At 37.5% G+C, this 27,026-nt stretch overlaps 2 protein-coding genes across 7 annotated transcripts in view; one reads left to right on the forward strand and one right to left on the reverse strand.

Moving 5' to 3' along the window:
- Positions 1-12,846, forward strand: part of PLGRKT (plasminogen receptor with a C-terminal lysine) — a 36,093-nt gene extending 23,247 nt beyond the window's left edge. Inside the window, exons 4-6 of the mRNA XM_086415247.1 lie at positions 7,251-7,381; positions 7,953-8,062; positions 12,444-12,846. Of these exons, the coding sequence (XP_086271373.1) occupies positions 7,251-7,381; positions 7,953-8,062; positions 12,444-12,565 (363 nt within the window). The 3' untranslated portion in view covers positions 12,566-12,846. The remainder of the gene's footprint in view (positions 1-7,250; positions 7,382-7,952; positions 8,063-12,443) is intronic.
- CD274 (CD274 molecule) overlaps positions 1-27,026 on the reverse strand; it is a 108,778-nt gene that overhangs the window by 61,115 nt on the left and 20,637 nt on the right. The window lies entirely within an intron of this gene.

The raw sequence follows: 27,026 nt of genomic DNA on the forward strand, positions 1-27,026 counted from the left end.
TTAACTCACCAGCTTCAGTGTGTCTTGGCTAGCTAAAAAAATTGAGGATAGCAGAGATGGACAAAGCACAAAAATCAGTGCACATACCAGGACACCTATGAGGCTACCTGCTTCGTTTCATGGTTTGACAGTTAAGGGCCAAACTTACTCTTGCTTTGAAGCCACAGACCCTACCTTTGATTCTGGAGGACAGTCTCAAAAATCTGTGCCACTGATGACAGGTGATGCATGGAAGGCAGAGCTCCATCAACACCAGTTTCTCACTGCTTCTCACCAAAGCCTCTAAGAACTGGTCAATGTGACATCACCTTTGTTTCCTACACGTGACAAACTACTGTGGAGTTTTCAAACACAAAACCAAAGTATGCTACCCTCATGAGAAATATGATGTTGTAGATAAAATTGGTATTGCAGTAGGTTATGACTTCCTTCTATTATCTTACACCCCACCACCACCCCCAACAATGTTTTAGGACATCTTGGCTATTTCCTATTATACCCTAAGTAAACAAATGTCATCAATTGCAATTTTGTAGAAAGAAATCTTATTTTGATTTAGCACAAAATCAATATCATATTGCTTTATCCAGAGTTTACTCAAACCAATGATTTTACGTAAACTTAGCATATTCAAAAGCAGAGACATTACTTTGCCAACTAAGGTCTATCTAGTCAAGGCTATGGTTTTTCCTGTGGTCATGTATGGATGTGAGAGTTGGACTGTGAAGAAGGCTGAGCGCTAAAGAATTGATGCTTTTGAACTGTGGTGTTGGAGAAGACTCTTGAGAGTCCCTTGGACTGCAAGGAGATCCAACCAGTCCATTCTGAAGGAGATCAGCCCTGGGTGTTCTTTGGAAGGAATGATGCTGAAGCTGAAACTCCAGTACTTTGGCCACCTCATGTGAAGAGCCGACTCATTGGGAAAGACTCTGATGCTGGGAGGGGTTGGGGGCAGAAGGAAAAGGGGACGACAGAGGATGAGATGGCTAGATGGCATCACTGACTCGATGGATGTGAGTCTGAGTAAACTCCGGGAGTTGGTGATGGACAGGGAGGCCTGGCGTGCTGTGATTCATGGGGTCGCAAAGAGTCGGACATGACTGAGCGACTGAACTGAACTGAACTGATCTTTACATACACAGAAACATTTAACCATCAGAGACAAATTTTAACGTCTTTCGTGGTCAACGTCTGTTCAGCAATTATTTTTCAGGCTATTAGGATATGCTATATATCCTTCGATTGCTATTCTTAGAACATCTTGCTACTTTGATATTTAGGGTAGGGAGACTTAATAGTGTAAAAGAACAAATGTCCCTTTGTTACAATTTTCTGACAGTTGAGCATTATGTTAGTCAATAGATTTTTTTTAAGTCATTTTATATTTTGAAGACATTTAAAAATTCCTCTCCCAAAATATTCCCACTTGACATGAGATGTGGAAAGCATCACAGTAGATTCGATTGCATGGAATACCTCTTTCCATTCTCTCACTTTCAGTGAGATAGTTTTAAGTTGTTGGTCTTTTAATTTCAAATGCATTTCCAATATCCTGCATTTGGACTCTCTTCTCACAATTTTTCATATTGATATCATATTTGTGTGTGGATTATTTCCTGCTTTTACTTTATGTTTATCTCTGTGTATGTACTCGGTTGATCAGTCATGTCCAACTCTTTGTGACCCCATGAACTGTAGCCTGCCAGGCTCCTTTGCCCATGGAATTTTCCAGGCAAGAATACTCCAGTGGAGTGCCATTTCCTACTCCAGGGCATCTTCCCGGCCCAGGGGTTGAACCCATGTCTCTTGTGTCTCCTGCATTGGCAGGTGGATTCTTTACTACTAGCACCACTTGGAAAGCCCCAGGTTTATCTTTACTGGTGAGCTCTCCCATTCATAAGTTTCTTGTTTTTAGTTGTAGCTTTTTCTTTTTCCTCTAGAGAAGTTCTTTTAGCATTTAGTTCTTTAGAAGAAATGCTGGCTTGGTGGTGCTGAATTTTCTTTGCTTTGTCTGTAAAGCTTTTGATTTCTCTGTTGAATGTGAATGAAATCCTTGTTGGGTAGAATATTCTGGGTAAAGTATCCTTTTCCCTTTCTTCACCTTAAATGTTTCATGCTACTTCGTTCTGGCCTGCAGAGTTTCTGCTAAAAAATCATCTGGTAATCTCATGGGGGCTCCCTTGTATGTTATTTGTTGTTTTTCTCTTGTGGCTTTTAATATTTTCTCTTTGTTTATGATTTTTTCAATTTAATTAATATGTGTCTTAGAAATATGGATCAATGGAACAGGAGAGAAAGCCCATAAATGAACTAACTAAATGGTCAATTAATGTACAACACAGGAGACAAGAATATACAATGGAGAAAAGACAGTATCTTCAATAAATAGTGCTGGGAAAACTGGACAGCTACATATAAAAGAATGAAATTAGAACATTCTCTAACATCATACACAAAAATAAACTCAAAATGTAAGAACGATACTATAAAACTCTTAAAGGAAAATGTAGCCAGAACATTCTTTGACATAAATTACAGCAATATCTTTTCTGACTTGATCCACCTCCTACAGCAATGAATATTAGAAACAAAAACAAACAAATGGAACCTAAGTAAACCTAAAAAGTTTTGCACAGCAAAGGAAACCGTAAACAAAATGAAAGACAACCCACTGAATGGGAGAAAATATTTGCAAACGATGTGACTGACAGGGATTAATCTCTAAAATTTACAAATAGCTTATGCATCTTAATATCAAAAAGCAAACAACCTAATCAAAAAATTGGTAGAAGAGCTAAATAGATGTTTCTCGAAAGAAAACATACAGATGGACAAAAAGCACATGAAGAGATGCTCAATGAAGCTAATCAGAGAAATGCAAATCAAAACAACAAGGAGGTATATCACCTCACACCAGTCAGAATGACCATCATCAAAAAGTCTACAAGAAATAAATGCTGGGGAGGGTGTAGAGAAAAGAGAACCCCTCTACATTGGTGGTAGGACTGTAACTTGGTATAGCCACTATGAGAATAGTATGGAGGTTCCTTAAAAAACTAAAAATAGAACTATCATATGAGCCAGGAATCCCACTCATGGGCAAATAACTATCCAGAGAAAACCATAATTCAAAAAGATACATTCATCCTAATGTACATTGCAGCAGCAGCTGCTGGTGCTGGTGCTGCTGCTAAGTCACTTCCGTCGTGTCTGACTCTGTGCGATCCCATAGACGGAAGCCCACCAGGTTCCCCCATCCCTGGGATTCTCCAGGCAAGAACACTGGAGTGGGTTGCCATTTCCTTCTCCAATGCAGGAAAGTGAAAAGTGAAAGTGAAGTCACTCAGTCATGTCCGACTCTTAGCGACCCCATGGACTGTAGCCCATCAGGCTCCTCCATCCATGAGATTTTCCAGGCAAGAGTACTGGAGTGGGTTGCCATTGCCTTCTCTGTACATTGAAGCACTATTTATTAATACAATAGCCAAGACATGGAAAGAACCTAAATGTCCAGTGAGAGAAGAATGGATAAAGATGTGGTGCTATATATAATGGAATATTACTTAGCCACACTAAAGAATGAAATAATGCCATTCACAGCAACATGGATGGACACAGAAAAGTAAGTCACACAGAGAAAAATAAATATCATGATGTCAATTATATGTGGGATCTAAAAAAAAAAAAAATGAGACAAATTCATTTACAAAACAGAAACAGACCCACAGACTAAGAAAATAAACTTATGGTTACCACAGGGGAAAGTAGGGGGGAGGGATAAATTAGGAGTTTGAGATTACCCTATATACACTACTATATATAAAACAGATAATCAACAAGGACCTATTCTATAGTACAGGAAACTTAATAGTCTGTAATAATCTAAATGGGAAAAGAATCTGATAAAGAATGTATGTGTATATATACATATATATAACTGAATCACTTTGAATCACTTTGCTGTACATCTGAAACTAATACAACATTGTAAATCAACTATAAAATTTTTTTAAAGAAATAACTTAAAAAAATTATGTTTACAAAAAGCCTGTGTGAAAACGCTTATAGCATAAAAAAATTTTGTAACATAAAACTCTAATTACACTTATGTTTGTTTCTCAGTTTGACCTTTCTCTCCCTATCTGTAGCTATTCAGTTTAGGTTTTTATTTAGCATTGTCTTTGCAAAGAAATGACTGCTCACTAGAGGGATTAAACAGCAGCAAATCTAAGATTTATTAGTCATGACTGGGTCAGGCTCACTTTTCTGCAGAGCTCTTAGATCCATACAAATCAGGACAGGAAAACATGCAAAAATAACATTTTTTTCAATTTCAGGAATTAACCATTATTTTCTTATAATAGTGAAATATTTTATTTTTAAATTGCATGTGAGGTACCATTTCATGCCAGTCAGAATGGCTGCAATCCAAAAGCTACAAGCAATAAATGCTGAAGAAGGTGTGGAGAAAAGGGAACGCTCTTACACTGTTGGTGGGAATGCAAACTAGTACAGCCACTATGGAGAACAGTGTGGAGATTCCTTAAAAAACTGGAAATAGAACTGCCTTATGATCCAGCAATCCCACTGCTGGGCATACACACTGAGGAAACTGGAAGGGAAAGAGACACATATACCCCAATGTTCATCACAGCACTGTTTATAATAGCCAGGACATGGAAGCAACCTAGATGTCCATCAGCAGATGAATGGCTAAGAAAGCTATGGTACATATACACAATGGAGTATTACTCAGCCATTAAAAAGAATTCATTTGAATCAGTTCTAATGAGATGGATGAAACTGGAGCCTATTATACAGAGTGAAGTAAGCCAGAAAGAAAAACACCAATACAGTATACTAACACATATATATGGATTTTAGAAAGATAGTAACAATAACCCTGTATACGAGACAGCAAAACAAACACTGATGCATAGAACAGTCTTATGGACTCTGTGGGAGAGGGAGAGGGTGGGAAGATTTGGGAGAATGGCATTGAAACATGTATAATATCATGTATGAAACGAGTCACCAGTCCAGGTTCGATGCACGATACTGGATGCTTGGGGCTGGTGCACTGGGACGACCCAGAGGGATGTTATGGGGAGGGAGGAGGGAGGAGGGTTCAGGATGGGGAACACATGTATACCTGTGGCGGATTCATTTCGATATTTGGCAAGACCAATACAATATTGTAAAGTTTAAAAATAAAATTAAAAAAAAATTGCATGTGTACACAAATATCAGAAGTATCTTTTCCAAGAAATGGATAACTACATAATGAATTCTTCCTACAATCTGCTTTTGTTTTAATTTTTAAATCAAGCTTAAAGAATCAATTTCTAATTTAAATGCTTGTCTAAAATTTCAGTTCCCTGGAGAAGGAAATGGCAACCCACTCCAGTATTCATGCCTGGAAAATCTCATGGACTGAGGAGCCTGGTGGGCTACAGTCCATGGGGTCGCAAAGAGTCGGACATGACTGAGCGACTTCACTTCACTTCACTTCAAAATTTCAGTTAGAATTGGAAATGATTGTACCATGAATTCTTCCCATTAACAATTTTTATACACCAGATTAACCTTCCAATGTTAACTGGATTCTGATTTTAGCTGCTGTAAAATGTATTTTTTTTCTTAATGAGAGAATCTCCAGATTAACAGCCATCCAAGCTGAGCTCCCAAAATACTCTGAAAAACTGATGAGCTAACATTTGAGCATTGTTTTAAAGTAAAGCAGATCAGCTCAACCCACCCTTTTAACAAAAAATCTTCTGTGGTATATACTGCACCTCCTTAGGGCAAATAAGGTCTAATACACAAGGAGGGTGATATGAGTATTAGGGATAGGAATGCTTGAGGAGAAATTGGAAAAATTTAAAGAGAAAAAAGCAGTTATCTTCCTCACTTCCTGACGCTGCAAGGAAAATTTTCATGGTGTGTTTTAGTAAGAAAATAGAAAATGTATGGAATATAAAGCTTAAAAGTAATTATTTATGATAAGGGATATATAAGTAATTGTGGTTATCTGAATACCAGACCACCTTACCTGCCTCCAGAGAAATCTGTATGCAGGTCAAGAAGCAACAGTTAGAACAAGATACGGAGCAACAGATTGGTTCCACATTGGGAAAGGAGTACGTCAAGGCTGTATCTTGTCACCCTGTTTATTTAACTTATATGCAGAGTACATCATGCGACATGCTGGGCTGGATGAAGCACAAGCTGGAATCAAGATTGCCGGGAGAAATATTAACCTCAGATATGCAGATGACACCACACATGGCAGAAAGCAAAGAACTAAAGAGCCTCTTGATCAAAGTGGAAGAGGAGAGTGAAAAAGTTGGCTTAAAATTCAATGTTCAGAAAACCAAGATCATGGCATCTGGCCCCATCACTTCATGGCAAATAGATGGCAAAACAATGAAAACAGTGAGAGATTTTATTTTCTTGGGCTCCAAAATCACTGCAGATGGTGACTGCAGCCATGAAATTAAAAGATGCTTGCTCCTTGGAAGAAAAGCTATGACCAACCTAGACAGTATATTAACAAGCAGAGACATTACTTTGCCAACAAAGGTCCGTCTAGTCAAAGCTATGGTTTTTCCAGTAGTCATGTATGGATGTGAGAGTTGGACTATAAAGAAAGCTGAGCACCGAAGAATTGATGCTTTTGAACTGTGGTGTTGGAGAAGACACTTGAGAGTCCCTTGGACTGCAAGGAGATCCAACCAGTCCATCCTAAAGGAAATCAGTCCTGAATATTCATTGGAAAGACTGATGCTGAAGCTGAAACTGCAATACTTTGGCCACCTGATTCGAAGAACTGACTCATTGGAAAAGACTCTGATGCTGGGAAAGATTGAAGGCAGGAGAAGAAGGGGATGACAGAGGATGAGATGTTTGGATGGCATCACCAACTCGATGGACGTGAGTTTCAGCAAGCTCAGGGAGTTGGTGATGAACAGGGAAGCCTGGCATGCTGCAGTCTGTGGGGTTGCAAAGAGTTGGACACAGCTGAGAGACTGAACTGAATTGATATAAATAATGCCAAACCGTTTTTTTTCTTCCCTCTTTGATAAATACAAAAATGGAATATGTTATTATAAAATTATTTATAATTATAAATTATATAAATATAAATAATATAAATTTTAAGAAAGAAAATGCACTGGAAGAGCAGATTACTAACTCCGTGCTCAGATTCAAATACGTGTAACCATACTTTTGTCTTTTATTTTGTTCAGCTGGAAAGGCAGCTAATAATGCAGAATGAAATGAGAGAAAGACAAATGGCTATGCAGATTGCTTGGTCTCGGGAATTCCTCAAATATTTTGGAACTTTTTTTGGCATTACAGCCGTCTCTTTAACAGCTGGGTATGTTTGCTATTTATTTTAAAATTTTCTTCCATTTCTTTTTGTCTTTGCCATGATCATATTATTAAGTTGGCCAAATAGGACTTTGACCTAAATAGTATACATATATGTCAACAAAGTAACTCTTATAGCTTAGTGCTTGGGGGTAACTGTAGAACAAGGATAGTAATAGTTAATTCTGCCTTTAGTTTCTTAGATTTCTCCTGTACCTTTCTCCATTTTACAATATAAGTAAGGGAGAGGACTGACTTTATGCCAAGCTAGAAGGTCTCTACAAATTCATTTCCACAATCCCTAAGGGATAAATATCAATACTTACATATTTTTAAAATGAGTAATCTGAGCCTCAACATCAAATAAAGATGAACAATCATAGGCCCATACACCCTACCAGAGAACTACAGAATCTGCTGAGGAATTATGAATAAGGAAATCCTATCTCCATAGAGAATTAAGTACCTTCTAAAATGTAGGATATTCTTCCAAAAAGCAGGTAACTTTTTTTTTCATTGAGTACAGAGATATGTATTTACAGGTTTTTCTTTTATATTATTTCTTGTTATTGAATTAGAGCAATTAAAGGGAAGAAACCCGTCCTCATCTTTCCTATGGTTCCACTAGGCTTTGTCCTTGCCTACCAGTATGACATGGGCTATGGAACCCTTATACACAGAATGAAAGGTAAGTCTTTGATAAACCAGAATCTCAATTTCTGATTCATTTTTCGGTTCAAGGATCCAGTCCTCCCAACTCTCCCTGAGCTACCATTGACCAATATTTCTGTCCCCTCTTATATAATGATATGCTGAAGTCACCTCAAACAGCTCACAGGCGCCAACTGTCAAATGTTTAGGAATTTTGTAAGGTGTTTGTTAAATGCAGTCATTATTAAAAATTAAATGATATAAACTAACACAACATTGTCAATCAACTATACTCAAATTAAAAAAAAAATTGAAGTACGTAAACTTACAATTCAATAAATTACAGAAAATAAATAGTTTGAATTATATAAGAAACATTAATACATACTCAGAGCTTATCAGCCTCTAATTTTACTATTATCTATACTCTTATGTATATCTCTTCAAGTTATGTATATCTACTGTATCTGTATGGTGGAAATGCAGATACAATATATAGACACAATAAAATACAGATGCAACTCTGACTTCCTCGCCATCCCACTGGCATGTCAGCTTAAAGTTGGTCATGGTGGGAGTATTTACACCATGGAAATCTGCAAATCCCAAATTAAGGCTTGACTTACTATTTTGCTGATTGTCTAGATCAGGGGTTGATAAACTGTGGTCTATAGGCTGGCCACCTATTTTTGAAAATAAAGTTTTATTGGAACACAGATGTGCCCATTCATTTCTACTTTCCCATTTCCATGTCAGAGACGACTTACTGAAACAGATATGAACATGCCCACAAGCCTAAAATGTTTCCTATCTGGCCTTTTAAGAAAGTTTGCCAACCCATGGTCTAGACTTAAAAAAAAATGATGAAGAAAATGTTAATAATGTGTATTAGTCTTAAAAGTGTACTGCAAAGCCATCATATTGTGAATAACATTAAAAAATTTAGGAAGCGTTCTAATATTTTAAAACTATTATCTGATTCAACAAAGTTCACAGCATTCTCAAACAAATAAATTTCAACATTTGTCCTTGTTTCACTTTTGTCCTACTTATTAACATAAATAAAAATAGCAAACATCATTCATGTTGAATTATACTATCTCATCAACTGTTATAGGTGAGCTATGGGTAAAAGAGTTCAGCAAAAATCAATAAAAACATTCTTTAAGGATCAATTTCCTATATGGAATTCATGATAAAGAGTATTGTGTTATTATTTATAAATTATGTGCTAAACATATTTCATATAAGCAAAATTTATAATAAGCTATGTACATAATAAGCTTATACACATTTTTTGTTGTTTTGGGAAGCGTGCTGTTAAATATTCACCAGTACCATGCTGCTTTCACACTGAACTCTGGCTTTCACTGCCCTAGAAAATAGCACGGCTGACACAGATGCCGTTCCTGACCCAGAAAGACAGGATTTCCCATCAGTTCAGGATATCTATGTCTTGATTCCCACCACCACATACCACTCATGAGGATAACTATTTTCCTACTCCTGAAGCCTTCAGCCCAGAGCATATTGGAAACAGTGTTTCCCAAGTCTTCATTTTTGACATCCTGTTCTCTCCTGAGCTGTAGGCTCATGACTATCGCTGAGGCTCTGTAGGGACTGATATTGTTTGGGAAAGGAGAAGGTGCACATTCCTCTGTAGGTATTGGAAGTAGGGAGTAAAACATTTCATTCACAGACTTAGGGAGATAGAGGGATTATATGTTCTTTAAAATTCCCATTTGACAGAGACAATAACTGCAAAAGAAACAACTGATAAAGGATTAATCTCCAAAATATATAAGCAGCTCGTGCAGCTCAATACCATAAAGACAAACAACCCAATCAAAAACTGGTAGGAAGAACTAAATAGATATTTATCCAAAGAAGACATACAGATAGCCAACAAACTCATGAAAAGATGCTCAACAATGCTCATTATTAGAGAAATGCAAATCAAAACTATAATGAAGTATCACCTCACACCAGTCAGAATGGCCATTACCAAAAAATATACAAACAATAAATGCTGGAAAGGGTGTGGAGAAAGGGGGACCCTCTTGCTCTGTTGGTGGGAATGTAAATTGATACAACCAGTATGGAGAACAGTATGTAGATTCCTTAAGAAAAAAAAAATAGGAATAAAACTACCATATGACCCAGCAATCCCACCACTGGGCATATAACCCTGAGAAAACCATAACTGAAAAAGACATATGGACCCCAATGTTCATTGCAGCATTATTTACAATAGCTGGACATGGAAGCAACCTAGATATACATCAACAGATTAATGGATAAAGAAGTTGTGGTACATATATACAATGCAATACTCCTCAGCCATAAAAAGGAACACATTTGAGTGAGGTGAATGAACCTAGAGCCTGCTATACAGACTGAAGTCAGTCAGAAAGAAAAACAAGTGTCATATATTAATGCATATATATGGAATCTAGAAAAATGATACTAATGAACCTATTTGCAGGGCAGGAATAGAGATACAGACATAGGGAAAAGACTCTGGACATAGCAGGGGACGGAAAGAGTGGGATGTACTGAGAGAGTAGCACTGAAACATATATACATTACCATATGTAAATGAGATAGCTAATGAGAAGTTGTATAACACAGGGAGCTAAATGTGGTACTCTGTGTCAACCTAGAGGGGTGGGATGAAGTGGAGGGTTGAGGGGGGAGGTTCAAGAGGGAGAGGACATGTACACTTAGGGCTGATTCATGTTGCTCTATGGCAGAACCCAAAACAATACTGTAAAGCAGTTATCCTCCAATTAAAAATAAATTTTTTAAAATCCCCATTTGAAAACAGAAGTATATTTTTCACAAAAATACTAGGTTAAAATGTCTTCTGGGGTCAGACGTTATTAGTATCACAGTTCAGCTATATAGTGGGCTAAGTGTCTTGTGGGTTGCCTAGAAATTTATAGCATATATCACTGTGGAAAATGTATTCTGAGTTCTTAAACACTGATATACAAATTAACTTTTGGAGTACAATTCTATTTTAAGCTGAAAACTAACTGTACAAATTGATTTACTTATGTTAAAATTCATTTCAGTAACCTGTTCAGTTTCATGTTAGTCATCTGCTTAAGAATTCTTTAGTCTGAGCTCAACTGTGTCTCATTGTTTATATATACATTAGATTCTCAGTGCCTCATACAAATTAATACGTAGTATTAAGAAATCTCAACTCTGTTATAGAGCATTCACTTGAAGATATTACTAATGAAGGGCAAATTTATTTTCTAGGAACATTTTGCTTATGCATTTTGGAAATACTTTTATTACAGGCCCATTAGAATCTATAGAGTATAAAAATTTAACTTCCAAGATATGTTGTGGAAATGGAAATTTCTTGTTTTAAAAAAAAATTTAGAACCCACTAAGAAGTTTGCCATTAAAAAGAATATATAGACTATAACATATAGCCCTGTTAACTAGTGATCACTCTAAGATATACACTTCCTATTTAATTGAATTTATTATCAGCCATTCTGTTAACACATACTAAGAATCTGTCATGTGGAAGGTACTCTTAAATGGAAACATCTAGTCTGTCATCAATAGCCTGCAGAATTACATACAATTTTATTATTATTTTTATTTACTATTTTAGACTGAGGGGGGGAAAAACTTATTTGCAGATAGTTGGAATGCTGTGATAATTTACAAATTGTAGCCTGCCCTGTTGGGTTTGGAATATAAATTAATTGTGTGTTAAAAGAGGAATACTTAAAGAAAACAATTGCCTTTATTCTCAAGGAAAGTATATGGAATATCAACAATATATAACTTTTCAAATATTGCTAATTAGTCTTAAAGAATAAAAGTTGGCAAAAGTCACTGGGCCCAAGAAATTACGAGCTATTATTTAAAAGAGGACTTGTTTATAGAAATGTATATATATGTGTGTGTGTGCATTTATTTGGGATATTTATAAGTAGTTTCAAGTCAAAGATTAGCTTTCTTGAAAAATTAGACATTTTAGTAAACTTTGTTTTTTCTCATGTCACTTATAAGAAGGGACAATAAGAACTATACGTGATTTCTCCACCCTAATCCCCTCCTAACACAACTCAAACTTATCATCCTAACTTTCCTTCAAGGAACAAACAATATTACTTGGTATTGTTTCTCTTCTATATTTAAAAATGCTGTCCTCTGTCAAATAAAGTCTCTGGAATCTGATGTATCTTATGTATCTTATGTATTCATTATTGTATTTCCTTTGGGAGGTCAGTTCTCCCGGGGACAGTAGGTAAGATATTTAACAGTGAGATCTGGGGGCATGCCTCCATACAGTGCTACAGCATGTCACTGGAATACAGCAAGTAGGTCTTCTCACAAAATGCTAATTACCCCTTTGTCACTTTGTACATTTCTGTACTTTATTTAAGGTGAAGCCGAGAACATACTGGAAACAGAAAAGAGTAAGCTGCAGCTGCCAAAAGGAATGATCACTTTTGAAAGCCTTGAAAAAGCAAGAAAGGAACAGAGTAAATTTTTCATAGACAAATGAAATCACGTTTACCCACCAGATCTCCAAACACAGAATTGTTGACTTGAATCATGACCTTTATAACTTTTTAAATGCTTGCGATTTTGATATAATGGATTTCGTTTTAAAATAATAATCAAGATGAATTTTGTTAAACTATTTTAAAATAAAATTTATACCATTCAACACAAAATCATGGAAGTACTCTAAATAACTTTCAGATTTCCTATATATGTGTATGTATCACAAACATCTAAATGTAATGTTATAAAATATATTGTTCTGAATTTCTGAAAGCAAAAGTTCTGCTCTCATTTCTCTGTCACACACACTTTCACCATCACATTAATCTCCCACAGATACTACTTTTATTTGGATTTTTAAATTGTGTCCTGTCTCCACATGATAGAAAAATACTAATATTAACGATTAACATGTATATTGCACTTGCTATGGCCATACACTCTCTGTTTTGCATAAATTCTTGTAATCATCCAAACAACCTCATGAGGCAGGCATCATTTCATAGATGTGAAAACTAAGGCATAAAAAAACTGGAGAAGGAAATGGCAACCCTCTCCAGTACTCTTGCCTGGAGAATCCCTTGGACAGAGGAGCCTGGTGGGCTACAGTCCATGGGGTCGCAAGAGTCGGACACAACTGAGCGACTGACACACACACACAATTGAGATACATGATGGTGCAAGGGCACACTTTATCTACTCTCCCATCTCCTGCAGGAAGCAGGATGGGGCAGGCAGCACCTGGGAGGCAGGGTGACTCCCCTCACCCCCATCCCTTCTGGAAGTCTTGGGGCCTCAGTGCCTGCAACAGCTGGCCTTAGGCAAATAAAAGACTAAGTTGTTTACTGAAACAAAACAAAACAAAAAACTGAATTACTTACTCAGGATTATACACAGACAGAACTGAGACATAACCTTAGATGGTTTGGCTCCCATGTCTACACTCTAAAAGATCTTGAAAAACTTCTGCCTTAATGCATTCTTGACATGCAAAGAGAGTTGTGAAAGACAAAAGATAAAAACATTCAAATAATGACTCAAGGTATAGTCACTAGAGAGGCAGGAAGAAGGCAAGGTTAATTAGGATGCCTACTTTTTTATTTCCACTCACCAGGAAATCTATACTCATAATTCTATTTATGCCATTTTTACAGGTGTAAACCCTACATGTGCTAATTTCAAAATATTTATTAAGACCTACTGTGTGTCAGGCACTGTTGTAGGCACTAGCGCTACATGAATGAATGTAGAGACAAGGTTGCTATATCCTAGGCAGAGAAGTAAGTTCTAGCGAAGAGTGGAGATCTGGGGAGAGAATCAATAAATATGAAGATAAGTTCATTTCTAACAGTGACACATGCAAATAGGATGATAAAGGAATGATAAGAAGAATGTTGGAGAAGGCTACTTTGATCTTGGACAGTAGGGACTGCCTTTCTGCAGAGATGACACTTGAGCTAAGACTTGAATGAGGCAGTCCTGTGAAGAACATGAATGGGGACAGGGAAGGGATCTCTAGGCAAAGGGAAGAGCCAGAGGAATGCTCTGAGACTTGGCATGGCCAGAGAATAAAAGAAGGCCAGGGAGAATACCAGAAAATGAAATCTGAAGGGAGAAAACAATTATGAACACAATGGCTGCTACTTTTAAGCATCACAAGATATAGTTTGAAACAATAATAGTTGCAGAGAACTTGGGGGAGGTCTTCAAGGATATGTTGATTTTCTCCATGAAGACAAGGAGGTAAAGGGGAGGGGCATTCTGTGCAGAAGACTGATAAAAGGCAGGTCCATACATGCCAAGTCCAGGGATCTGCTGCTGCTTGTTCGGTTTACCTGGGGCAAGAAGTTCCTTACATGGGGTACTTGTCATGAAAGGAGCCTGGAGGCACAGTTCAACTCCTCAAGGACCTTGGGTGTAACACTCCATAGTTTGCACTCTACCTTCAGGGTGATGGGCATGAAAGAATCTGCACTGGGGTTTTACTGGAATCAGTCAGTTGCTGAGGGAGGATCCCAGAGCCCAATCAGGGAGGAACTGCAATGGTCACCTGAGCACTCGCCGGGGCCCTGATCTGTCTAAGATGTGGCTCTGGGGATGGACTCAGGAAAATGAAAAGGAATAATAACGGGCGTATGGAGCTAGTTGGAAGTTTTAGAGGGAGGAGAAGGTGATTTCCCTTCATTTAATCCACGTGGATTATCTGTGGCCCCTGGAGAACATAAGAAGGAACTAATTGGGAGGCATACTCGTAGTCTAGTGGATATCTAAGATTTAGCACTGGCTTGTAGACCACGTCAGAATTGGGAATCATTAAGTCTTTCTTTCCTTTGTCAGCCGACAAAGGTCCTATCTAGTCAAAGCTATGGTTTTTCCAGCAGTCATGTATGAATGTGAGAGCTGGACCATAAAGAAAGCTGAGCACCAAAGAATTGATGCTTTTGAACTGTGGTGTTGGAGAAGACTCTTGAGAGTCCCTTGGACAGCAAGGACATCCAACCAGTCCATCCTAAAGGAAATCAGTCCTGAATATTCATTGGAAGGACTGATGCTGAAGCTCCAATACTCCGGCCACTTGATGCAAAGAATTCACTTACTGGAAAAGACCCTAATGCTGGGAAAGATTGAAGGCGAGAGGGGAAGGGGATGACAGAGGATGAGATGGTTGAATGGCATCACTGACTCAATGGACATCAGTTTGAGGAAGCTCAGGGAGTTGGTGATGGACAGGGAAGCCTGGCATGCTGTAGTCTATGGGGTTGCAAAGAGTCAGACATGACTAACTGAACTGAAGTCTTTCTTTCCACTGAAATTCAATCATGCTGTCCAAATATTCCTGACATGATCTAACCAGGGCTCCCCAAGAGTGGGTTCAGTCCCCTGTAAGGGTTGACTGGCTAAATAACTTACATGGGATTTGTGATGTGCAACATATCCAGGTCCTGAGCTCCTTCTGAACCACCAGGCCATCCATCTGTCTTGGTATCTTACATTAGCATTGACCCTGAGTTCACTAATAACTGTTACTCGATAGAGCCTCTGCTATACACACTCACATACTCATACTTTTTCCTTAGTTCCTTCCTGTGTTCTCCAGGGATCCCAGATAAGCCATGTGGCTCAAATGAGGGAAAATCACCTTCTCCTCCCTCTAAAACCTCCAAATGGCTCCCCAGCCTTGTTATTATTCCTTTTTATTATCCTGAGTCCATCCCCAGAGCCAAGTCTGGTGTGTGGGGAGGTAAAAATCAAAGCATAGCTATTAACTAATGGCTTTGCAACACAACACAACTGTACTAAAATATATCCTAATTGTCTTTTTAGTATTAATCATGATCCAAAGCTTTCCTCCTAATTTATTATTTACAGTATTCTTTAGTTGAAAAGACAAACATTTATGCCCGGATTCTCCTGAGCTGTTTCTTAGTCATTTATCTTAATGAATAATTGCATTAATATATGCTCGGGACTTCCCTATTGGTCCAGTGGTTAAGACTCTGCACTCCCAATTCAGGGGGTACAGGTTTGATACCTGGTCGGGGAACTAAGATCCCACATAGCATGTGGTTCAGCCAAAAAAAAAAAAAAAAGAAATACTAAGCCTCAATTATTAACTAGACATCTGACATCTCCAAATTCTGAACTACATATGGTTTTTGTTCAGCTAAATTACAACCACAGATTTTTGTGATATTACAAGAAGATCGAGGAAATTATTCTAAGAAAGTATATAAGGAGAAGGATAACAAACTATGATCTGAGTAGGAGGAAAGATTTAGAGCTTAAAATAATGGCAGCTTCATCCAATGTCTTTGTCAGTGATTAAGAAAAAAGCTGGGGAGGGGGGTGTGAATGTCTTCAGTCCATATGACTGTCCATCTCTCCCCAAATACTACTGTTTTAACCAAAGCAGAGACTCTTAGTGGATGTGGTGGTTAAGTCATGATTTAAAGGAAATAAATACAGGTGCAGAAATTCTCTGCAGGAGAATGACGCTTCTTGGAAATCACTCTATAATAGTAAATACGGATCTTATGACATCACAGTACCTGAGTATTTTGAATGTTTAAAATTCATATTTAAATGAAAAAACTGGGGAGTAAAGTTACACTGACTAAAATTACAAATAAATAAAGTTTACATGGAGTTCCACCCAATACTTAACTGCACTTTGCATAGCTGTGCCCCAAATCTATGGAAAAGAGTTTTAATGACAAATACTGAAATGACCATCAAGATCTTAAGGAAGGAGGGAAGACCTTTAGAAATGATCTTGTCTAAGCCTCCATTTTTACAGTTGAGTAAATGGAGGCCCTTAGTGATTTACCTAAAGTTTCACATCTAGTAATGGTAGTTTGTTTTGAACATTTGGTATACCTGGGAGGATTTTTTTCCCCCAATACAACATGCTGCCTGACTCTAGGAAAACAATGACAGGGTTAAAAAAAAAATTTTTTTTTTAATAAAAACACCACATATACTCAGTCTCAGAGCCTTAGAAGATGCCCTATAGAAGGATATGAGTTAGAAGAGATGGGGAGGAAGACTCAGGTTGCAAAAATAATCTACAATATCATAATGGGAATATGAGCAATCTGAAGTTGAAAATGTTTTTATAGATTTCAACAATTTTAATATTTATATGTTCAAATGGGATATTCTAGACCCTTGCCAGAACTATTTTGCTCCACTGTTCTGGGAAAAGAATAATCTCTTACAGAGAATACATTTTTATATAAGTTTTTTGAGAAAATATTTTTAAATAAAGCCTGTTACTCAGGCAGTGTGGTTCTTCTTGGCCTTGGAGTATGTCTGCTTGGCATGAGGGTTGGAAATGTTCCTTAGCTTTGGCCTTGTGGATGCTTACAGGCGATTTCAGGAATACTTGCATACTACCAACTATCAGTTTGCAGAAAGTAGTTTCTAATATTCAAGGCTAACTATTTAGCATCCCTGCTGCTTTGTCTACTGGAAACTCTGCATCAGTCTTGGATTATGAAGGCTGGAAAAGTACTTGGGCTACAGGCGCACCAGGAAGCACACATTAACCAGGGGGAGAGAAAGGGAAACAAAAAAAAGACTAGAAAATAAGAAGAGGACCAAGTATAGTTTCAGGAAGGGAGAGAGCTAACCCAAAGCCCTCTCACAGCAAACAGCTCAAGAATGGCTGCCACAGTTCAGTTACTGGCCTAGATGGGGGAACTGAATTTCCCAGGGACTAAAGTCACCCATGGGATCCCCTCAAAGGCCAGTTTATTTTGCTAGGCTAACTTGCTCCTCTGGCTACTTGGATGACAGTAAGAAGTATGGCTGGGGCAACACAAATTCATCGTGATCTCAGATAAAAGCAAATGGAAATCTATACCCCACTGATAAAGATTCAGTAACACTGCTGAGTCTGAGGTCTGGATGACCTTTTTGGTTCACAATTTTAGTTCACAAGTGTCACTGAATGATGGGATGCAGGCAGATTCTTAATCGGAGGTGGTTTTGCCATTTCATTTGGTGTTAGGAGAACAGAGTTAAGGATGTGTCCAAATGAAGTCACATCCCATGGAAGACTGGCAATCAGAGAATTAGCTTATTGAAGGTTTCAAAAAAACTGTAAGGAAATAGGTGTTGAATGTATGTGAAAATCAAGGACTATAGATAATAGTTGACATCGAAATGCAATAACAGAAGACTGTGAAAATCTATCAGGATGTCAAGGATAATATGGTTGGGCTTTGAGGAATATAGGTGATAATTTGTCTTTCTCTTCACACTATCTCCACACCATTAAAGTACTGCTGATGAAGATCTGACTTGAGTAGAAGGTAGAACCAACTCGATCCACCAAAGTGATATTGAAAGAGAGAGAGAGAAGGTCAAGGAGAGCGTGAGGAACCCAATATGGATTCTGAGATACTTGACAATTTTATATATTCCTAAAATAACAGAAAAACTGGTCTCGGGAATACTTTTCATCTTCAAGGAATTAAATCTTTGAAAATGCTACCTGTTTCAGAATAACAATAATAAAAAGACACCAGGAATTTGAATATAGTCTATGCCTACAGATAGTTACTTCTCCAAATTCAACAGCCATGGGAAAACACAGGTTGCTGGACTGAACTTCCAGTTGTTTTCCTTGTCTAAACTGGAGGCTCACCACCTCTGAAACAGCTTGACAGTCTAACTAGGCAGGCAAAAGAGGTTCTGTTCAGCTTATGACTTTCATAAGTACTTTTCAGCAATTGCAACAGAGACATCAATTTCCTACTAGAGTAGGAGAATTTTAGGAAAAGGAAAAATTTAAACAGGCTCATAAGTCCTAGTTAAAAGACATTCTGTTCAACTTCCCATTTCCTTTTTCTCAGAGATATCCACTTTTATCTGTTTTAGCTGTCTCAGTGTAGGATCTCCCTGAGGCAAATTTTGCAATCATGACCTGACTGAGTCATTTATTTGGCAGATGATCATAGAAATGCTTGTGGGGAATTGAGGAAGAAAAGAAAGGCAGTAAATGAAGTCAGACACAGGAAGTTACCTCTGTGGGCAAATGGAGTTTAATCCGCTGGGGAACGCTGAGAAAAGGTTTAGAACACACTCCCCTAGGCCTGAGTTATCCCACACAAGGAGTGAAAGAGTTGGGGTATTTATAACCAACTCTTGAGTTCACTCATGGAGGGCACTTCCTGATGTGTTATTTCTCCAGCATGTATGATATTCAGGATAAGTATGATCTAGAGGCCAGAGAAAACCCTCAGACAAGAGATTCAGATGCTAGAAGCTGGAAGTCAAATCCACTCAAACAGAAATGTTAAGCAGTGCTTTTGAAAGCACACATATTTTAGTTACTATGTTACTTTGCGTAACTTTATATCTTTAATATCCCGATGTAGTTACTTCTTAATGTTTCAAAATACTTTTTGATACTATTTCTTGACACACTATTTAAATCATGAAGAATTTGCTCTCTTAGTTCTCCTATCCCACCACCTTCATACAGCCGAATCCTTCGCATTCCCGCATCCTTCAAGTACTGCTCTGTAATCATTTTTAGTTATATCTGTAGTCAGTGTTCACATTGTAAGGATGATGAAAACACTTCACAGCTATGCCACGTTATAAAGTATGATTACCATTCCTTTCTTGCTCAGCTTCCTGTTTTCTCTGGAATTAATCCTGTTGCTGTTTTGAGTGCTTAGTATTTTCTGTATCTATCACTTCTTTAATCTGAATCTTTGTTGGTTTCTAAATCTAGTCCCAAGACATTCATTCACATCAGTTATTCAATCAATATCCTGAAGAAACGTGGAGACTTCTAACCTGCTCTCACCGTGACTGTTTTCCCTCTACATCTGGTGCTCCACTCTCATCCTGAGTTCTCCACCACCATGGTGGAGGATCTCTTTTTCTTATCCCTGTAGTGGGTCTTTCATTTTCTATATCCTATGTTGTGCTCCCTCATTTGCTGAAACTCATAGCTTTCTGAGAAAAAGTGAATGGAAGAAAAATGTTGATACCTTTTATACCTAAAAATAACTTTATTCTCATCTGACACTTAATTGATAAGTTTGGCTGTGTACAAAATTTCTGGTTATTAATTTTCCATCAGGATTTCTAAGGCATTATTTTATTTTCACATTTCTAAGCCTGTTTCAGTGTCAGCACCCTTGGCAGGAAGCCCTCCTACACAGACTGCCTTCTGTACTCTGAGTTGCAACTGTTTACACTGCCACCCATCACATAGACAGACGTTTTCCTCATTCCTTACAGGTGCTGACACAGCTGCCTGACCCACTGGGCAGAAGCCCTCCTTTACCAGCTCACGCTCACACCTGTCTCCGTGCACCACCTTCTCACTCTCTCTGACCCCAGTGTGGATGCCCTCCTCACGCTCTCAGGTTCCAAAACCCATCTCTGAGCCACCACAGCCTTCCCCTACCCCTGCCAGGATGGGTATCTCCTTTGTTCTGCCTTTCCTAAAGACTTTAGCATGGAATTATTTAGAAAGAGAAAGGAAGAGGAAGAGTGAACTAATGGAATGGAATTTTAACATATTTCACATAATTTTAGGTGACACATTTTTTTTAAGAAAATTTTAGAAACAAAATTACTTTCAAATTGCATGTTAATGGTATTGATTTTTACAAGCCAGATCCTTTTATTTAGAAGTTGGATACAGAGATCTTCACCAAAGAATATTCAGGCTAACTGGAGAAAAGTACTCCAGTGAGTTGTTCCAGCAATGCCAGAGGGCACGGAACTGGATTTCAAGGCCAAAGCAGCCAAAGAACCGCCTCCTCACCAGAAGACCAAGTCCTGAGCTATCCACCAGATTCTGTATGGGACGTAGATATTCTCAGGAAGTGTGTGGGCCCTTGAAATTTTAGAATGTCTAGTACTCTGCCAATTAATTGAGAACTCAAATCTATATAGTAAAATATTTTATAACTCACGAAAATATGGTATTATACTCAATATGTCAGACCATTAGTCCAATAAGTTTATTTATTAAATGTTTCAGCATTTCTAATTATTTGAATAATTCTAATACTGTATATTAGTGTATAATTCTAATAGTGTAAATGAAACTATTCTGTTGTTTCAATCCAGGTTTCTCAACCGCAGCACATCTGGGCCAGATAATTAACTGGGGTGGGGTGGGGGGCAGGGCATGCTGTCCTGTGCATTACAGAATGTTTACCAGTATTCCTGCGGTCTACACACAGGTATCAACAGTAACACCCTCTATCCCAGGTGGACAACCAAAGATGTCTCCAGATCACCCCTAGTTGAGAACCATTGCCTTGAATTTATACTTTAATTATTTTGACTCCCTTCTTTGTTTAAAATGCATCTTCTTCCACAAAGTGATGAAAAGCCATTGCTCTTTTAGCTTCTCAGGTACAAAAAATTAACAGATGATTAATAAAAGATTGCTACTGCCAGTATCAACATAAAATGCTAATTTTAAAAATATTCAGCTTATGTTAATTTCCACTATTATCTCTTCTTCAAAGTCTAAGACTTCCTATTTCACTGGTATTTAAGTAGCCATATTAAAGGTAACTGAAAGCAAATAATGAAAATAAAAAACAAACTGGATTTTAAAAATATATTTCAGGGAGAAAGCTTATCTGTTAAACTCCAGTAGTCAACATTTCCAAAACAAATAATTTTAAAACTACTTCACTGGTGCTTCAGATCCTCATTTATTCACTTACCTCAGAGTCATATGAAAGATAATAACCTCAAAAGTATTTTGGGTAAAAAGGTTGCACTTTTAATGGTTTTGGCAATGTTCATTTCTCCTATGTGCAATGTGCCAACATTTGGTATTTTGCTATATACTAAATTAAAATACTATTCCTGCTATGATTTAAAAATAATATTGTAAATGTTTTTCTTTATGATCTGTTCTTTTTAGTAAGTCATTTCTAAAGTTCCAAATTTTCAAAGAGTAAACAGGAAGAGTCCAGATCCCTCAATGTGGTTCTTAACCAGGGCAGAATTTTATAACTGGTATCATGAACTCCTGATTGCAAAATTCAATCAAATTGCAAAAAGACTTAAATTGAAAAAAAGTAGGGAAAACCACTAGACCATTCAGGTATGACCTAAATCAAATCCCTTATGATTATACAGTGGAAGTGACAAATAGACTCAAGGGATTATATCTGATAGACAGAGTGTCTGAAGAACTATAGTTGGAGGTTTGTGACATTGTACAGGAGGCAGTGATCAAGACCATCCCTGAGAAAAAGAAATGCAAAAAGGCAAAATGGTTGTCTGAGTAGGCTTTACGAATAGCTGAGAAAAGAAGAGAAGCTAAAGGCAAAGGAGAAAAGGAAAGATATACCCATTTGAATGCAGAGTTCCAAAGAATAGCAAGGAGAGATAAGAAAGCCTTTCTCAGTGATCAGTGCAAAGAAATAGAGGAAAATAATAGAATGGAAATGAATTTCGATATTTGGCAAAACTAATACAATATTGTAAAGTTTAAAAATAAAATAAAATTAAAAAAACAAAAACAAAAAATAAATAAAATAAAATTAAATTAAATTAAAAAAATAATAGAATGGAAAAGACTAGAGATCTCTACAAGAAAATCAGAGATACCAAGGGAATATTTCATGCAATAATGGGCACAATAAAGGACAGAAATAGTATGGACCTAACAGAAACAGAAAATATTAAGAAGAGGTGGCAAGAATACACAGAAGAACTGTACAAAAAAAGATCTTTATGACCCAGATCTTTATGATGATGGTGTGATCACTCATCTAGAGTCATACACCCTGGAATGTGAAATCAAGTGGACCTTAGGAAGCATCACTACAAACAAAGCTAGTGAAGGTGATGGAATTCCACTTGAGCTACTTCAAAGATGATGCTGGGAAAGTGTTGCACTCAATATGCCAGCAAACTTGAAAAACTCAGCAGTGCCTACAGGATTGGAAAAGGTCAGTTTCCAGTCCACTCCCAAAGAAAGGCAATGCCAAAGAATGTTCAAACTACTGCACAACTGTATTCATCTCAATGCTAGCAAAGTAATGCTCAAGCCAAGTGAGGCTTCAACAGTATATGAACCAAGACCTTTCAAAAGTTCAAGCTGGATTCAGAAAAAGCAGAAGAACCAGAGATCAAATTGCCAACATCCATTGAGTCATCAAAAAAGCAAGAGTTTCAGAAAACCATCCACTTCTGCTTTATCAACTATGCCAAAGCCTTTGACTGTGTTGATCACAACAAACTATGGAAAATTCTTCAAGAGATGGAAATACCAGACCACCTTACTTGCTTCCTGAGAAATCTGTATGCAGGTCAAGAAGCAATAGTTAGAACCGGACATGGAACAAAGGACTGGTTCCAAATTGGGAAAGGAGTACGTTAAGGCTGTATATTGTCACCCTGCTTATTTAACTTATATGCAGAGTACATCATGTGAAATGCCAGGCTGAAAGAAACACAAGCTGGAATCAAGATTGCTGGGAGAAATATCAAACCTCAGATATGTAGATGATACCAACCTAGTAGAAAGTGAAGAGGAACTAAAGAGCTTCTTGATGAAAGTGAAAGAGGAGACTGAAAAAGCTGGCTTAAAACTCAACATTCAAAAAACTATGATCATGGCATCCGGTCCCATCACTTCATGGCAAATAGATGGGGAAACAATGGAAACAGTGAGAGATTTTATTTTCTTGGTCTCCAAAATCACTGCAGATGATGACTGCAGCCATGAAATTAAAAGATGGTTTCTCCTTGGAAGAAAATCTATGACCAATCTAGTCAGCATATTAAAAACCAGAGACATTACTTTGCTGACAAAGGTCTGTCTAGTCAAACCTATGGTTTTTCTAGTAGTCATGTATGGATGTGAGAGTTGGACTATAAAGAAAGCTGAGTGCCAAAGAACTAATGTTTTTGAACTGTGGTCTTGAAGAATACTCTTAAGAGTCCGTTGGACTGCAAGGAGATCCAACCATTCAATCCTAAAGGAAATCAGTCCTAAATATTCATTGGAAGGACTGATGCTGAAGCTGAAACTCCAATACTTTGACTACCTGATGTGAAGAACTGACTCATTTGAAAAGACCCTGATGCTAGGAAAGATTGAAGGCAGGAGGACAAGGGTACAGAGGATGAGATGGTTGGATGGCATCACTGACTCAATGGACATGAGTTTGAGCAAGCTCCCGGAGTTGGTAATGGACAGGGAAGCCTGGCGTGCTGCAGTCCATGGGGTCTCAAAGAGTCAGACATGACTGAGTAACTGAACTGACCTGACTTTAAACACTGTGATTTGCTTTAAAGGAATGAAAGAAGTAAAGGGTTAGAAAACATCCTTCAAGGAATAGAGAGGCAGATGTAGAGAATGGACTTGTGAACACAGCGGGGGAAAGAGAGGATGAGATGAATTGAGAGAGTAGTGTTGACATATATACACTACCATGTGCAAAACAGACAAGGAGCGGCAAGCTGCTATATAACACGGGGAGCTCAGGCTGGTGCTCTGTGATGACCAAGAGTGGTGGAATGGATAAGGGATGGGAGCGAGGTGATTTAGGGATACTTATAGCTGATTCACACTGTTGTATAGCAGAAACTAACACAGCATTGTAAAGCAATTATTCTCCAATTAAAAGAAAAAATCATCCTTCAGCTTCAAAGGATGAAGGTGTGTATTATGTAGGTGTGTATGTTAATTATAAAGATCCAAACTATTTTTAAATTTCCAAATCAAATGCTGCTGTGTGGATTGCCTAGTAGGCACTAAGGGGAGTTGACACTTTGGGGTGGTAGGAAAGGCACTGAACTTATTATCTGAAGTTTTGCTTGAGTCCTACCATAGACTGTTACTGTGATCTCTGCAAAGCAACTCTGAATTTCACCTGTGTGTGTGTGTGTGTGCGCGTGTGTGCATGTCCACGTGCTCAATTGTTTCTGACTCTTTGGGTACTCTGGGACCCACAAGATTCCTCTGTCTATGGGGTTTTCCAGGCAAGAATACTGGAATGGTTGCCATTTCCTCCTCCAAGGGATCTTTCAGACCCAGGGACTGAACTCGTCTCTCCTGCATTGGCAGGCAGGTTCTTTACCACTGAGCCACCTGGGAAGCTCAAATTTTACCTGTAAAATGGACTAAATACTCATGGAATATCCTTATTGTGTCACAAAAATGAAATCACATTTCTAAAATTTTCAAGAAACTACAAATGACAGTCAAGTGTTAAGAGCCCAAGCTCTCCTGACAGTCTTAGTTTGAACCCTCATCGCTCTCACAACTCTTAAGACTCAAACATATGACTGAATCTGAGTTCCTCTATACCTCATTTATAGTTTGATGATATAAATACTTTATGCAGGTCAGATGACTATAGAGAGGGATGAAAATGAGATAATGCAGACAGTGTTTGGCAGATGATAAGCACTCAATATTTCCTAATACTGTTGTGATATGTTTATTGACATTCTCCAAAATAGGCATATTCCATGTCTATTGCTATTTTCACTCTACCCTATAACTTGATGAGTTCTGCTTTACATGGGAGAAACTGACTGCAAAGCCCTCCCTGTTAAGCAGTTGACTATACACCTTATTTCTCAGAAAATGACTATTCTATGGAAACAGTGACTATATTTGAGAATTTAAACTAGAGTCAATGATGTGATAAGGGACCATATCTGATTGACACATTTCAATGAAACTTCACAAAAAAGGTATAAGTTCAAATGACATTTAGCTGTGCACTAAACGAAGGATATTTACAGAAAAGACCATAACTGAAATCATGGCTATCTTCAAAAATCCAGAATATGAAGTATCTGGCTCTGTGAACAACAACAACAACAAAAAGCCCTGAACGCAGGAAAATGGGGTGTTCAGAGAAAACTGTGCCTTTTAGAGACATAGTATTGGGCATTTAAAGTAGTTGGTTATTGAAACCAGTAGACTGCAACCCTGGAAGTAAGTGAGAAGGTCTCTCCATTCATTGTGATGAAATGTGCAGATATTCTGCACACACCAAAGAGCAGAAAGAGCACCTTCATCAAAAATTAATAAATCACTTCTTAGAAACAACCGAATCACAGATGAAGGGAGTTCATAATCATATAAAAGCATATAACTATCCCTAGAATCTTAATCAATTTTCTTTTCCACTGATCAGCTTAGCTCAGAATGATTTTCTTTGTCAACTGTTTTTGAGTATCCCTTACTCAAAGAATTACCTATATAGCCAATCTCACCTATCAATCAATGTTAATATAAAAAGTGTAATTTAACTTCATTTATAAGATGGGCAATTTACAACTTACAATTTTGTTCAAATGCTGCTATGAAAATAATATTTTTTGAATTATAACTGAATTATGTTTTTTGAAAGCCTTAAAATGTCATCTCTAGCATGCTAATAAAAGCTTGAGAATTATTTGAGAACAATTAATAAGGATTATTTGAGATGTTTCAAGGTTGGTATGTTGGCCAACATTTTAATGTCTTCAATTATATGCAAATTATGTGACATTTGATGTCCCTGAATAATAAAGTGTTAAGGAAGGAATAAAGTATCATTCTTCAGCTTCTATATTCATGACTAAACATTTTCATACTAAACTTTCATGCATTCCATTGTTATTGAAGTAGAATAATTAATGTTTATAAAAACCATTGGCTAGAACCTTAGAAGTACTAGTTACAAAATATATTTTCTTTAACATACATACACATTTGTTATTCACCATGTTAATAGTGTAGCCTCATATTACTGACATTAGCTCTTTATAACACATCTAAAGTATTGCATAATCTATTTATGATGAAGACAACTGTAGTTAGGAATTTTAATTCTATCAACTTATTCAGGATTTCATATGTAACAAATTCAATGGAAATAACTGGCAAAATCATTCACATACAAGGCTATACTGATTTAATTGCTTGGGCAGGCAACATAAGCATTGGGAGTTGT

Source organism: Bos grunniens, chromosome 8 (assembly GCF_055505025.1).
Source record: "Bos grunniens cultivar Pamir isolate PY7600 chromosome 8, Bosgru_T2T1.0, whole genome shotgun sequence".
In the NCBI taxonomy this organism is placed as follows: Eukaryota; Metazoa; Chordata; class Mammalia; order Artiodactyla; family Bovidae; genus Bos; species Bos grunniens.